A 12991-nucleotide genomic window follows, 5' to 3' on the forward strand; every position below is an offset into this window, starting at 1 on the left:
TACAATCACACTGATAATGTGTGTTTTACATCCGAATTAATGATAGGTTTTTAATTGTCTCAGCAGATGCCCTACCCACTCTCATCTTGTATTCTAGCGTGACGCAGATGCCTTCACTCTTGCCGGGTCTGTTTGGAACATCGAGCAACCCTGCTCTATTCTAGCCCCCAGTCTACTCAGGGACGCACCCACAATGGCACCCCCTTCTTCTTTTTTACTATGTTTGTTTTTTTAAAAAATAATTTTCAAGAAATTATTTTTTAGAATTTTTTGTGTTTATTTATCATAAAAAAATTAGTCAACAAAAAATATTTTTCGATCAAACAAAAAATACTTTCCAGTAAAAAAAAAATTAGTTTGGTTTTCATGAAAGTGTTTTTCTTTTATTTTGGACGAAAAACACTTTTTGAAAGTTATGAAAAATTTAGAAATATCATATTATATGCTGATTATATCAAATTTGATCCTCAAACTTTTGATTGCTATATATATATATTTGTTTTTTTTTTGTTTTGAATATTTTTTTTCAATTTCATCCCTTAAAATTTAATTTTTATATTTAATTTTGGTCCTCATTTTTATAATTGTTATTTGCTTTTTACTTATTATTTTTTAATTGAAATTTTTTATCTATCAAATTTGATCCTTATTCTTTTGATTGTTACTTATTTTATTTGAAATAATTTATGAAATGTTAATTATTATTATTTTAATTTTTTCATCTTTCAATTTTTTTATTTTTTAGATTTGATCTCTATTATTTTGATTATTATTTATTTTATTTGAGATAATTTATGAAATTATATTTTTTTTCAATTTCATTCTCATTTAACGTTTTAATTTGTAAGATTTGTTCCTCATTATTTTAATAAACTTGAAAAAAATAAAACATTAATAAGTTATTTTTCAGTTCATTTTCCATTACACAACCAAACACTAGAAAGTGTTTTCCAACTTATTTTTCATTATACTATCAAACATAAAAAAATAATCTACTTTTCTGGAATTTATTTTTTTAAAATTTATTTAAAAAAAAAAAACTATTTTTCGATAAACAAACGGAACTAAATAAAAAAAAAGTTTTTTATGCTTTTTTACCACTGATTGTAAAAATGGCCGGCTTGCTTTCCTGTCTCTATCGACCTTGAAACTTCATTTGAAGACTCCTTAGCTACATGCAGTTTGTTTCTTCTGTCCACTGACAAGTGGTGCCAGGCTCAAGGCATGATGATGCAAGGATATAAAATTTAGTGCTTATGCTTGAACTCCATTTCTCTATAGCTACTTGTAAGATATTCAGAATCAAATCTCACACGCACCAAAAGTGAAACGGGTTGAGAAAGGGGGAGGATTGATTAGTTACCTTCTTGCGTGACCCAATGGCCTAATATACTCTTTTTTTATTTAATCAAAGGCTCAATATGTTTTTTATACGAATAAAAGAAATTGATTGATGGGAGAGAAAAAAGGGAGCAGGAGCCAATCCCTGCTACAAAGCTTGAACACAAGAGAGAACAAACTCTCCCCGTTATCCAATGAGAAAGGGGACAAGAGCTTGACTCTGTAACTGAAAGTCATAAAGGTAACTGAAAGTCGTAAAGCTACGTAACTGAAAGACATAAAGCTACCTTCCAGGGCTTGACTCTGTAACTGAAAGTCGTAAAGCTACGTAACTGAAAGACATAAAGCTACCTTCCAGGGCTTGACTCTGTAACTGAAAGTCATAAAGCTACCTTCCAGTTGCCTGGTGGGAACTTTCCATGTAATTTCCTAATGCTTTTGTATTCAATGAGGATGTACCCGAGATGGTAAATGGCAGACAACTGTATAGTTCTCAAGAACACACAATTTGCTCTAACTTCTTCTTTTTCTTGTTTTTTTGGTTAGTGTAACAGTACTGAAACCATATCTATTTGGGTTTAGTTTTCTCTAGCAATGTCAAGCGGAACAAGGAGCCTCTTTGCTGCATGGGGGTTAGATGGATTCCGAAGCGTCCCATTCTAACGTTATTGATGGTATTGAGTCAGCAACTCTTTTTAGGATTCACTGGAACGTTGTGCGTCTGGGACGGCTAAAAATCAATTGCTCTTTGAGACACTAGAGTGGTTGTGTTTCAGTCAAGAGAGCCTACGGCTCAGCATAATTACCTCTTAAAACTATTTTGATACTAGAATTTCACCTGTGCTGCTGCATAGGATGTCTGAAAGATTGTTTCCATTCCAGTGTCTGTTTGATTTGATTTTCATCATTTGTGAAGCTGTGTTTGACAGAAGCTGAGATTCAAACAAAGCTGATTTTTTTACCTCTAATAAACGGTGAACGTTACGAACATGAACAGCACGAATGCGCATACCATTATACCACATGGGAGTTCTACGGCACTTCCATCAATCATCAACTGGTGCAAGAGGCATCACTTTGTTCTTGCACCAGTTCCCCATGACATGCTGACGTGTCAAAGCTCCCATCAACATCCAACGGGTACAACCAATCAGAGATGATAAGAACTATTATTTTATCAGAGACAAGCCATGAAAAAGTTGAGCTTTAAACACGGCATCCATTTTAAAAAACATCACTATCATTTACAATCAGAAATCACATCAGAAGCTTTTCTGCCCCCCTCCTTTTTTGTCTCTTTATCATGGATATCAACTTCTATTTTGGTAAAAATTAACATCAGGAACACATAGCAGTGTAACTGCAGCTTCAAAGTTAATTCAGTCAGCTTCAAGTTCAGCGCCAAACTGCTCCAATCGAGCTGCATCCTCATCATGATAAGTTAATTCAGTCAGCTTCAAGTTCAGCACCAAACTGCTCCAATCGAGCTGCATCCTCATCATGATCCCGGACCAAAGCATGATTAATTAATCCGTCATCCTCGCTAGCATCTACCTGTCTTCCGCCAAACCTAAATAGCAACAAGATGAACCGTAACATAATAGTTGTAGTAATAATAATAATTAGAAAATTTAGATGAGCTAAGAAAGATTGAGAAATGCCAAAGCATTAATCCATATTGATTTCATTTGATAACACATTCTTGGGTTGATCTACAACACTATTCTGACAGAATGTCTCATAGAATGCATGCTTCTTTCTGATTCACAACGTGATAATCACCTGTACTGTATGATATTGGAGATGGTGGCAATTTGCACTATCCAACAATATTTCCAAGCAAACAACAAAAACACTGAACAAGTTCTAGCATCCAACATTGTGCAGCACACTGGTTGTGTTGTAAATAATGCATCATACACAGTTAAGACAACAAGTGTGAGCTCAAGAAGGCAACCGTAATTTTACCACCAAATTGTATGCATGTATAGAGCTAAGATATCCCCATATGCATGTTCAAGTATACTTCCATTTCCCTCAAACCCACCGTCAGATGTAGTCCTCTATTCAATTTTGTTCAAGCAAATCAAATTTCAAGAAAGTTTGATATTGAAAGTATTCACTTCATATTGTGACAAATTGTTCATATTTTGTATTGCATAAATTTTCAATTTCAAAAAACTTATGTAGATAAGCACTTGGAATTTATCATTTATGATCCATACATATCATACCTGACAGTTTGATGAAAACCTCGTCTCAGTAGATCTCTTCCCATGTATACATAAATTTAATTATTCTCTTCCCATGTATACATAAATTTAATTATCTACTCGTTTAGTGCTGATACTTTAAGGCTATCAATGTCTGACTATTACTGCTTATCCAAAAGTAAAAATGAGGAATCATCATGCCAAACTTGTTACCGTGCTGGTCAAGTTCTAAGAAAGTAATTTCTTCACTCATGTCCAACTGAGTCATTTGAGTAACTACTAATTAACAAATCAGAACATACCATCGCCCATTCATCAATTCTATGCAACTTTGAGCATCCTTTCTGTCTTTAAATTTCACTAAAACAACACCATGTGGATTATTCTCACAGACCTGCAAGCAGAGCCATAAGAGAATATGAGGAGGCGGGGAAAATTAAAATTAGCAGAACATAAATTAAAATATAGTCAACAGCAACTTGACAATGGAACTCAAAAGTGGTAAGAATGCATTGGTAAAGGAATACAAGGAGAAGAAATATGAAAATTTTCAAAATTAGTTCTTAAAAATTGCATGGAGGCAGTAGGCAGCCAAGCAAAATCAAACAAAAGTAATATAACGACTTCTGAGCTTCCTGTTGCCATGAAAGGGAAATAATTCTTTTGTAAAGAATTCAGGCTGTATGAAGAGAAGATCTTACATTTTTTTTTTTTTTTTTGGGGGGGGGGGGGGGGGGGAGCCTGATAGGTTCCCCTGCTAACTTGGCCCAGGCCTAATTGAAAATAAAGTGGTGATGGAAGAAAATAATTTTCAATTCATGTTTGAAATTGCACAAACTGGTCCCCAGTAATGAAAGATAAATTTGGATACCCAGGAGTTCATAAAAGGTCAGTGAAATCAGTTTTGGAGAATGTAGGACTCTACCAAGTACCAAGAAAGAGTGCAATTAGATGAAATGAACAAAATCTGTACCATTACATGCAGAATTTACCAGCCAGCACTAAACACAAACCAGTGCAAAGTTTCTACTGCATGACTAGTTTCTTTAGCATGATTTGTAACAGGGTATTTAAAAATGCAATGCTTGGCTAAAACATTTCAGTTACCTTGACAGAATCAACTGGACCAAGCTTCGCACATTCCTCTCTAACATCTACCTCAAGTTCTGAACGTAAGCTTTCATCAGCCTATAATAAGAAATTCAAATATGACAATGGTACAAAAATCACTGAACTTCCATATACAAAAACAGAATGCAGCAATCCTACCTAAGGGTCCATGAAAAATAAAGAAATGAGATGGCGTTCTTTGTTGAGAAGAAAGTAACATGTTTAAATAGATTTAATGATGATAACATTTGTAATAAGAAGCTGCAAAGCAGATGCTGAGAACAAGAGACAATGTTTTTCCTCAGCGTGCATGAAAATTTTGGGATGGGTCACTTTTAGTTAGTTCCTTTGAATGCTTCACCCCATGCTAGTATGTTGTCTTTAAACTGTCAACACTTGCACTGTTGCATAATCATAACCACAGGTGGCAAAATTACATCAAGGGCACAGCTAAAAACACCCTTAACAAAATGAACTGCTAAAATAGACACAAGACTTGCAACTTTATCACCATAGGTCAAATTTTGTCTCTTAAAAACTGTGTGCACAAGGAAAATATTAAGCAACAAAAGGATAAGAGAGTAAACGTTCAACATGAAGTAAATAACAGAAAAGAATAACTTGCTGTTTCTTTTGCCTTATTTGCTCAACAAACGATAGAAGTTATCCGCGTCCAAACAAATGTTGGACAGATTCCAATAAAAGATATCTAAGCAAACAGTACTTTTGCTGGAAGTCGCATCCAAACCATAGATGGTTCCACACTCACCCTCATTTCAGAAAGAGTGAACATTTGGCGAAGAACTACAGTAGCTGGAATTGACACCTTGGCATCATCACGGCCACCTGTAGCATACAAGCACATGATGTCAGATGCATGCAAGGCACCAAGGCATCACATGTAAAAGCAACTCCAAAGAAACTCAAGATAAAATCCTCAAGGAAAAATCAGAAACACTCATGGAACAAAATTAAAAGAGCTACTTCGAAATGAAAATAGAAATGAAAATAAAAGCACGGCATATAATTTTCAAGCCTTCATCCACATCAGATCCACTCAAACCTGGTTCAAGATTTACCCTAGCCTTTTATTTCAATTGTATTGAAGGAATAAAACAAAAACACAGAAATTGTATTGAAGGAAAATTGTATTTTTCATGTATTGAAGGAATAAAACACAGAAATTCCTCCTTGATTTGAACAAGCCAAAGAAAAATAGCTGGAATTGACCCTTTCACAATCAAAACTTCTTAATGAAGGAGTGGTTTAAATCATGGATATTATGCAATGTCATATGAGTATATTTATTTAATTTCAGACAAGAGAGGGATAGAGAAAAGTAACTTTCACTAAGAACCCTTTTCTGCCACATTTACTGAATTACATTCAATGCCTCAGATTGAACAAGAACCTACCCCAACCAAGTATCCTGTCCTCAACCTTTTTCAGCTTCCTTTTCTTCTTGCTGTCTACTTGTTTGGTTATAAATCTGTCCCCTGCATGTATCATGAATAAGGCTCACTAAAAGTGCACAGCTTTTAATAAATAGATGCAAATAAAATAATTGAAAATCCTTCGGAACATAGAGATATTATTCATGTACTAATCAATATGCAAACAACGGTAACAAAAATCCTCCGTGGTATTGCAATCTGGAAATTTGAAACATAACAGTTTGCATTTGTTACCTTTCTGCTCAAACTTGGCTTGGGTGACCGACATAGGAATTGTGCCCCCGGGACGCAAAGGTGTCCCATCCAAAATTTGCATAGCCAAATCAACTGAGGGTTCCTACCATACAAAACTTGCATATACTCTGAGATACGAATCTTGTCAGTTTCGTGTTGCAAGTACAGTAACACAGTAAAGCAATTACCTTCAAATATGTAACTAGAGCATCTCCCTTTATTCTTCCAGTCTCTTTGTCAACGTAGATCTTCACGCGAGGCTTTTTTTTTTCAGGATCCTACAAATTTCGTAACTTGGTTTCTTAGATGTGCAATTCCAAATGAAAATTTATCTAGGATTAAACATCACAAGTCTGAGAAGCAAATGCACACACAAAAGAGAACCATAAAAAAAAATCCATTTCACCTTCTGCTAATGCATAAAGAATGAAAGTGAAAAAATAAATATTGTGTGAGGATGATTAAACATTAAACAGTATTATAGCCTAAAAGATTAATTTTATGATTCTGAAGGTATCATACTGGAACATAAATGCCAGCTAGCAAGTGTGATTTTAAGACAGCAAGATGTGACATCTCAACTATGTCCAGAATAATAAATGGAATAATAAGCATCAGCTCTTCTAAACCTGCAGAGATGGGTAGTTGGGCAACAAAAACAGTATTTTCCATCCTCTTAATATGTGCGTGCACTTTACAAGTACCATATGCACAAATTCTCTTTAATTTTATCATTATACAACAACAACAAAGCATTAATTGTATCATTTGATTGTAAAAATAAATAACCATATCCAGTCTTATCTTTCTGGAGAGGACTTCACCTAACATTTTAAAAGCCCTTCAGGAATATACAAAACAAATTAACCTTGTGTTTAATGCTCTCTTCTTTTGAACTTTTTTCTATCTCTAGTGCATGTATGTAGCACATGATTACTGAATTATTGAATTCACATCATATAGGATGATAGCTGAACATACTCTGCTACATTAACCAACAGATTTGCGAGCATTTTTTAATTGAAAGACTAATGATTATTTAACAAGATTCTTTTCCTGCACTGCTGAGCCTAGCCTAAGTTAGACTATCACAGGATAAAGGTGAGTCAAGACTTCAACCATGGGTAGATTAAGAAAATCTGTAAAATACAAACAATACCTCCTTAATTACCCCACACTTGGAAAATACCTCTACCACCTGCAATGTTTTTCTAAAATTAGTTTCTAGCCAAGATAAAACAATAACACAAGATTAGACAGCAAATAACTTACTTCTTCGGCAGTGACATCATCGGGCAACCCAGTTACATAAACATGCGTATTGACTTTCAATTCAAACCAACTATCAGGGGCCTTATTGGCTTCCTGCAAGATACATAACAAGGAGGTAAGCACAGCCAAAAACATACTATCCAAATTAAGAGACAAACAACAAATATCCCAAAAAGTCATCATGTAAGCTGCTGTACCTTCATTCTTGTTGTAATTAATTTTGTTGTATATTCAATTTTTATAGTCCCAAAACCCATGAAAATATTTGATAATAATGGGAACAGCAGGCTACAGTGGTATACTGTCAGTCGTTCTTAAAACCAACTTGCATGAACAAGGTTACTAGAAAAGAGGCAAGTTTCCATCTTCAATAGTTGTATGACAAAAGAAGATATGAAATAAGATACCTTCTTATCAGCTTGCTTGTCCTTATCAGCTTGCTCATCCTGTAATTTCCTCTTGTCACTACGTTGTGATTCTACTACTTCACCAGTACCATTGGCTTCATCCTTCAAAGAGGCATCAGCAGCATTTACATTCAGAAATACCTCCTCTTGTTCATGGAAAGTCATCTGTTCTACCCCATACTGCCCACTTACACTTGATAGATTATCCTAGAGGATCAGTTGATTATGACCAGAAGATTGTGATCACCATTTCAATCATATCAGTAAGAAGATGATATTAGGCCAAATAAAACAGTGGTAAAAATGGAGAAAAGAAAAGTAGCATAACCTTTTCCAATGCATCACTAGGAAAAAATTTGGGCTTTTTGATGTGATAGGGGAGGCAAGAAAACCATAACAAGGTATCCTCAACATTTTTTTAAAAAAATAAAAAAAACCACCATGATAGAACCAAGAAATCCAGAAAGATAGCAATGAAAGTTCAGAAGAGATCTCTGACTTGCCATGATCACAGAGATGATCATTAGAGACTGCCTTTTCCAAGAACAGGAAGTGCTGATCACATGATACAAAATTAATTTTCTTAAGACGCCAAAATTTAGGTTGGCAATGAGTGATAATTTTTATGATATTATCTATTGAGAAGACAATCTTGGCTTCATAGAATGGGCCACCAAAGGGTATGCTTTCTTCCCTAGGAATCCTCCATGTCCAATTGCTCTTACAGACCCTATTAATCATATCACTCGAGCCTAAACCCCATTGCTCTTTAGATACAAAAACCTAATTAGTCCTACAATTGCCCTGCACTGGAAATCCGATACACTTTTAGGCCATTCATCAAGCCCGCAACCCAAGAATTCAGCAATGCTGCATTTGATTAGTAATGATATCAAGAATCAGAAAATAAATCATCTCAAAAAGCTTCAAATAGAAAAAGTGATAACTCCCTCCATAACCACTAATGATAAGAAATAATCAACAGATTGCAAATGACACAACCCAAACCTATCCCTAGCCACTTCATATCCCTCAGCAATACTCTTCTCGATCTTAATCACAATGGATTATATGTGCAAGTATACAGAGGTGCATGCATATATGTTTACATATGCATGTATATGAACTTCTAAGAAAATAATAAGGTTAATATATGAATGCCAGAAAAATAATAATGCTAACACTGAATTTGAAAATAAAGTTTTAACAGTTCTTGAACTAATATCGGAATGAAAATGAACCCTCCAAAAGCTACAAAATGACAACCAACCTGAGGAACCCAGGCCCTAAGGCTTCTATCCCACTTGTATGTAGTCCCATCATCATCTGTGAATTCATCCTCACCATCTGGTGGTGACAGAATCCTATCAGAATCATCTATCCCGAAATCGTCTCCAGTGTTGCCTGGAAGAGATCCATTTTTTAACCTTTCTGCCTCAGCTTCTGCCTCTTTTACCTCCCTTTGCCATTTCTCAAACTCATCTTCATCATCGTTGGAAGACACTGCAGACAGAACAAAGTGTAAGACAGTCTTTTCTAGGAGCAAGAGGAGAAAAGATGGGGGGAAAGGATCTTCACCTAAAGTAGAATAGTTGGCTCTCTGTTCATTGTTAGAATGGGATCCATTTCTCAATCCAACAGATCCCAAAGTGGCCTCTCTGACCTCCTGCAACTTCTCCCCCTCGTTATCATTGTAAGAGAGTGCTGCATGAAACGTCCAAGGTTAAGAGCCCTCATTCAGAAGATGGAAATGATAAATATGCTAGTGAAAATACAAAATTGCATTGCATATGCATAAAGATATACAGACAGTATAAACAGGAAGAAAAGGAGATTCATCACCTGCTCTGGAATAATCAGATCCCTGTTGAGAAGTTCCTGACATCAACTCAGGGATTGAGGACAATGGCTGCCAGTCACTTCTTCCTTCGGACCATACAAGTGTACTTTCTAAGAGATACCCATTCAAGAAATGCTCTGTCCAGGCGAAGCAAATAAGCAAAGGAGATGGTTCAATAGCTCATTAGACCAATTGAACATGTTACAGGTGAAACAATTGTCCTGAAACCTTGCTATTGGTTACTGGTAGAACTGAAATTCCAGAAAGCAGAGAAAAAAAAAATTCTCCAGTAAATTATAAGCTCCCACAAATGAAATGTCAATGCATAATAAACCAAAAAAAAAGTTACAAGCACCCTTTTTTTCAGTCTTGTTCGTTCACCAAAACAATTCAAGCATGCTCCTTTTTATTCTTTATTTTTTTTTTAACAGAATGGCACAAGGTTTCAAGACAATTATTCCATACTTTGAAACCTAAATAACTTTAAAACAGCATTCAATGAAATACAGAATGCTCCCACAAATGAAATGTCAATGCATAATAATAAACCAAAAAAAAAGTTACAAGCACCCTTTTTTTCAGTCTTGTTCGTTCACCAAAACAATTCAAGCATGCTCCTTTTTATTCTTTATTTTTTTTTTTAACAGAATGGCACAAGGTTTCAAGACAATTATTCCATACTTTGAAACCTAAATAACTTTAAAACAGCATTCAATGAAATACAGAACTAAACTCACCACGTAGCTCAGAAAACACATAAGGTCCGACCTGTTGTTGATCTTCACCTAGTATATACCATCCAACTTCCGCAACTGTGTTGTAATTGCCATCATAGCCATTTCCAGCACCTGTACAGTAAAAAGAAGAGAATCCCATTTCAACTCCTTTTAGTTGCATGCAAGAAAACATAAATACAAGCATAAACATGATTACATGAACACTATTTTAAACCACAATATTTTTCCTATCTATAATTCCTCACAACATTTCACGTAGCATTACAGAACCCATCAATGCCAACGCAATTTAAAACCATAAAACAATCAAAACCATAGCCTAAGAATTAAAACCCATTATTTATACACGCAATTACACACTTAAAAATAAATAAAGTCACAAACTTTTTTATGTGTTTAAGCTATCCTAAGAAAAAAAAACGACCAGAACATATCCGCAACAACTAGTAAAACCCAGATTAGAACAGAACCCTAATTGACAACATTCAACCTAGTTAAACCTCTTACACAAGTAGTAACGATACATGTAAACTAAAAAAAATCGGTTCTCTGAAGAAATATTATAACATTAAAAAAATTTGCACGAGAAGTTATTATATTTATATAAGAAGTGCAGTGCTAACCGGAGTATGGTTGTTGTTGCTGCTGGGTTTGGAGATCGACGGATGAATCTTTCAGAGACGACATCGTTTTTCTTTTTATTACAGAGTGCTGCTGTTATTATTGGAGACGATGAAAAAAGGGCAGAAGAGTGGAGGGGGCCTAGGTGGAAAGGAATCGTATTGTTTGGATGTGACAGTTGTTTTGTCCGACTTTGAGCATAAGGATGTCCTGTGGGTTAAACTGACTGATGCGGTTTGGGAGTACATTAAAACATGAGACCCATAAAAAAAAACATAAGGTAGAAACTCAGTTTCAAGATAAGAATCTTATATCAGTTTCTCAAGAGTTCTAACATCGATTTTTTTTCTCTCTCAACCAACAACATACACTATCAGTGAGGGAGAAATAACCGTTACCAAAAAAAACTTCCAAAATAACCTCGGAAATCATATCTCTGTTAAAGATTGTCAAATTCTAGTAAAACTCATTTATCCCCTTCCATCATAACTCCCTCCCTCTTCACACGCTTTGCAGTAACACATATTTATCTCTCTAAAATCCTCCTTCAAACCCCACAATTATCTCATTCTCCTTTCAAAATCCCTTCATTTTAGATATCAGCATGGATGAAAAACTATACTCAAACACAACATATAGTTAAAGACTGTATTAATAATCCAATCTATAATATTTTAACTCAAAAATTATAAAATTAATATTAGTCGTTTTGTTTTTAAAATCACTTTTAAATATAATTTTAACCAAACACTCTTAAACTATTTTTTTATTCAATATCAATTTCAATCATAATTTTAACCAAATATGTATTTTATCAAATCAACCATAATTAAAAGTGTTTTTTTTAATTATTTTTTAAAAAATCATAACCACAAAAACTACTACAATATTAAACTACTACAATACTTGTCAGAAAATTTGCATATCCAAAATGTATCTCTTCACACACCTTGTTTAAAAAGTAATTATATATATATAAAAAAAACTTTAATGGTCTCTAAAAATATGATAATCATTATTTTTTAAAATATTTTTTATTTAGAAATATATTGAAATAATATTTTTTTTAATATTTTTATTTTTCACTTAGAAATACATTTAAATAATTTTTATTTTATTTTTTAAAATTTATTTTTGATATTAGTATGTCAAGACGATATGAAAAAAAAATTGAATAAAAAAATATAAAAAAAATCAATTTTTTTAAAAGTGTTTTCAAGAAAAAAAATAAACAATTTTTTTCCATGCTGCATTTTATTATAGGAAAAGTACCCTATAAAATAAACTTATATTTAATAATTGAAAACGAGTTGTTTCTAAAATGAAAATTCTTTTCATCAATGGCAGTCATTTATATTGAGGCCACGTGCTATTTTATAAGTATTCGAAACTAATAAATAAATTAATGATAAAATCAAAATATTTGATATGCAAGAGAGAAAAATAGAATGAATATCATGTGATTTGCAAAATAAAAAAAGTTGGTGTACTAAAACGAAAAATTAAAATTCATGTACCCCGTCAAGAAAAACTGAAACTTGATATCCCAACATTACAATTTTTCTCTAGAACATGTCCTTGTTTACATTGCATGCTTTCTAATCTAATCCGTGTAGTTACTATTAGAATATGTAAATAAATCTATTATGCGCTACCTAGACTCTCCACTGTCATGTATTTATATCAGCTTTCAAATGAATGACAGGCAACGAGAAACATGCTCATCAATTCTATCATGGTATCAGAGCAACCCTAAATCCAT

The 12991-nt window shown here is 33.8% G+C and overlaps 1 protein-coding gene across 3 annotated transcripts; it reads right to left on the minus strand.

Moving 5' to 3' along the window:
* Window positions 1-2532: 2532 nt before the first annotated feature.
* On the minus strand, window positions 2533-11454 carry LOC7474390 (splicing factor U2AF-associated protein 2). Of its 3 annotated transcripts, XM_052456560.1 has the most exons (16): window positions 11232-11454; window positions 10609-10719; window positions 9874-10008; window positions 9610-9735; window positions 9302-9534; window positions 8032-8238; window positions 7625-7717; window positions 7512-7550; window positions 6541-6630; window positions 6353-6455; window positions 6080-6160; window positions 5434-5510; window positions 4662-4742; window positions 3857-3948; window positions 2780-2911; window positions 2533-2712 (listed from the first exon to the last, which is right to left on the minus strand). In XM_052456560.1, exons 1-15 carry the CDS (start codon window positions 11293-11295, stop codon window positions 2788-2790), a joined length of 1656 nt encoding a protein of 551 aa, XP_052312520.1. In that variant the 5' UTR covers window positions 11296-11454; the 3' UTR covers window positions 2533-2712; window positions 2780-2787. The 3 variants fall into 3 exon arrangements, with proteins under 3 accessions (XP_052312520.1, XP_024466911.1, XP_024466914.1); XM_024611143.2 differs by having other exon boundaries at window positions 2533-2911; window positions 11232-11452; XM_024611146.2 differs by having other exon boundaries at window positions 2533-2911; window positions 9874-10122; window positions 11232-11259.
* Between the last annotated feature and the right edge of the window lie 1537 nt (window positions 11455-12991).

Source organism: Populus trichocarpa, chromosome 10 (assembly GCF_000002775.5).
Source record: "Populus trichocarpa isolate Nisqually-1 chromosome 10, P.trichocarpa_v4.1, whole genome shotgun sequence".
NCBI classification, from domain to species: Eukaryota; Viridiplantae; Streptophyta; class Magnoliopsida; order Malpighiales; family Salicaceae; genus Populus; species Populus trichocarpa.

Coding starts and splice junctions, on each gene's coding strand:
- LOC7474390 (XM_052456560.1), bottom strand. CDS start 11,295: ATGTCGTCTCTGAAAGATTCATCCGTCGATCTCCAAACCCAGCAGCAA. Junction 10,720..11,231: donor GCAACAACAACCATACTCCG/GTTAGCACTGCA, acceptor TTTACTGTACAG/GTGCTGGAAATGGCTATGAT. Junction 10,009..10,608: donor TGTGTTTTCTGAGCTACGTG/GTGAGTTTAGTT, acceptor TCGCCTGGACAG/AGCATTTCTTGAATGGGTAT.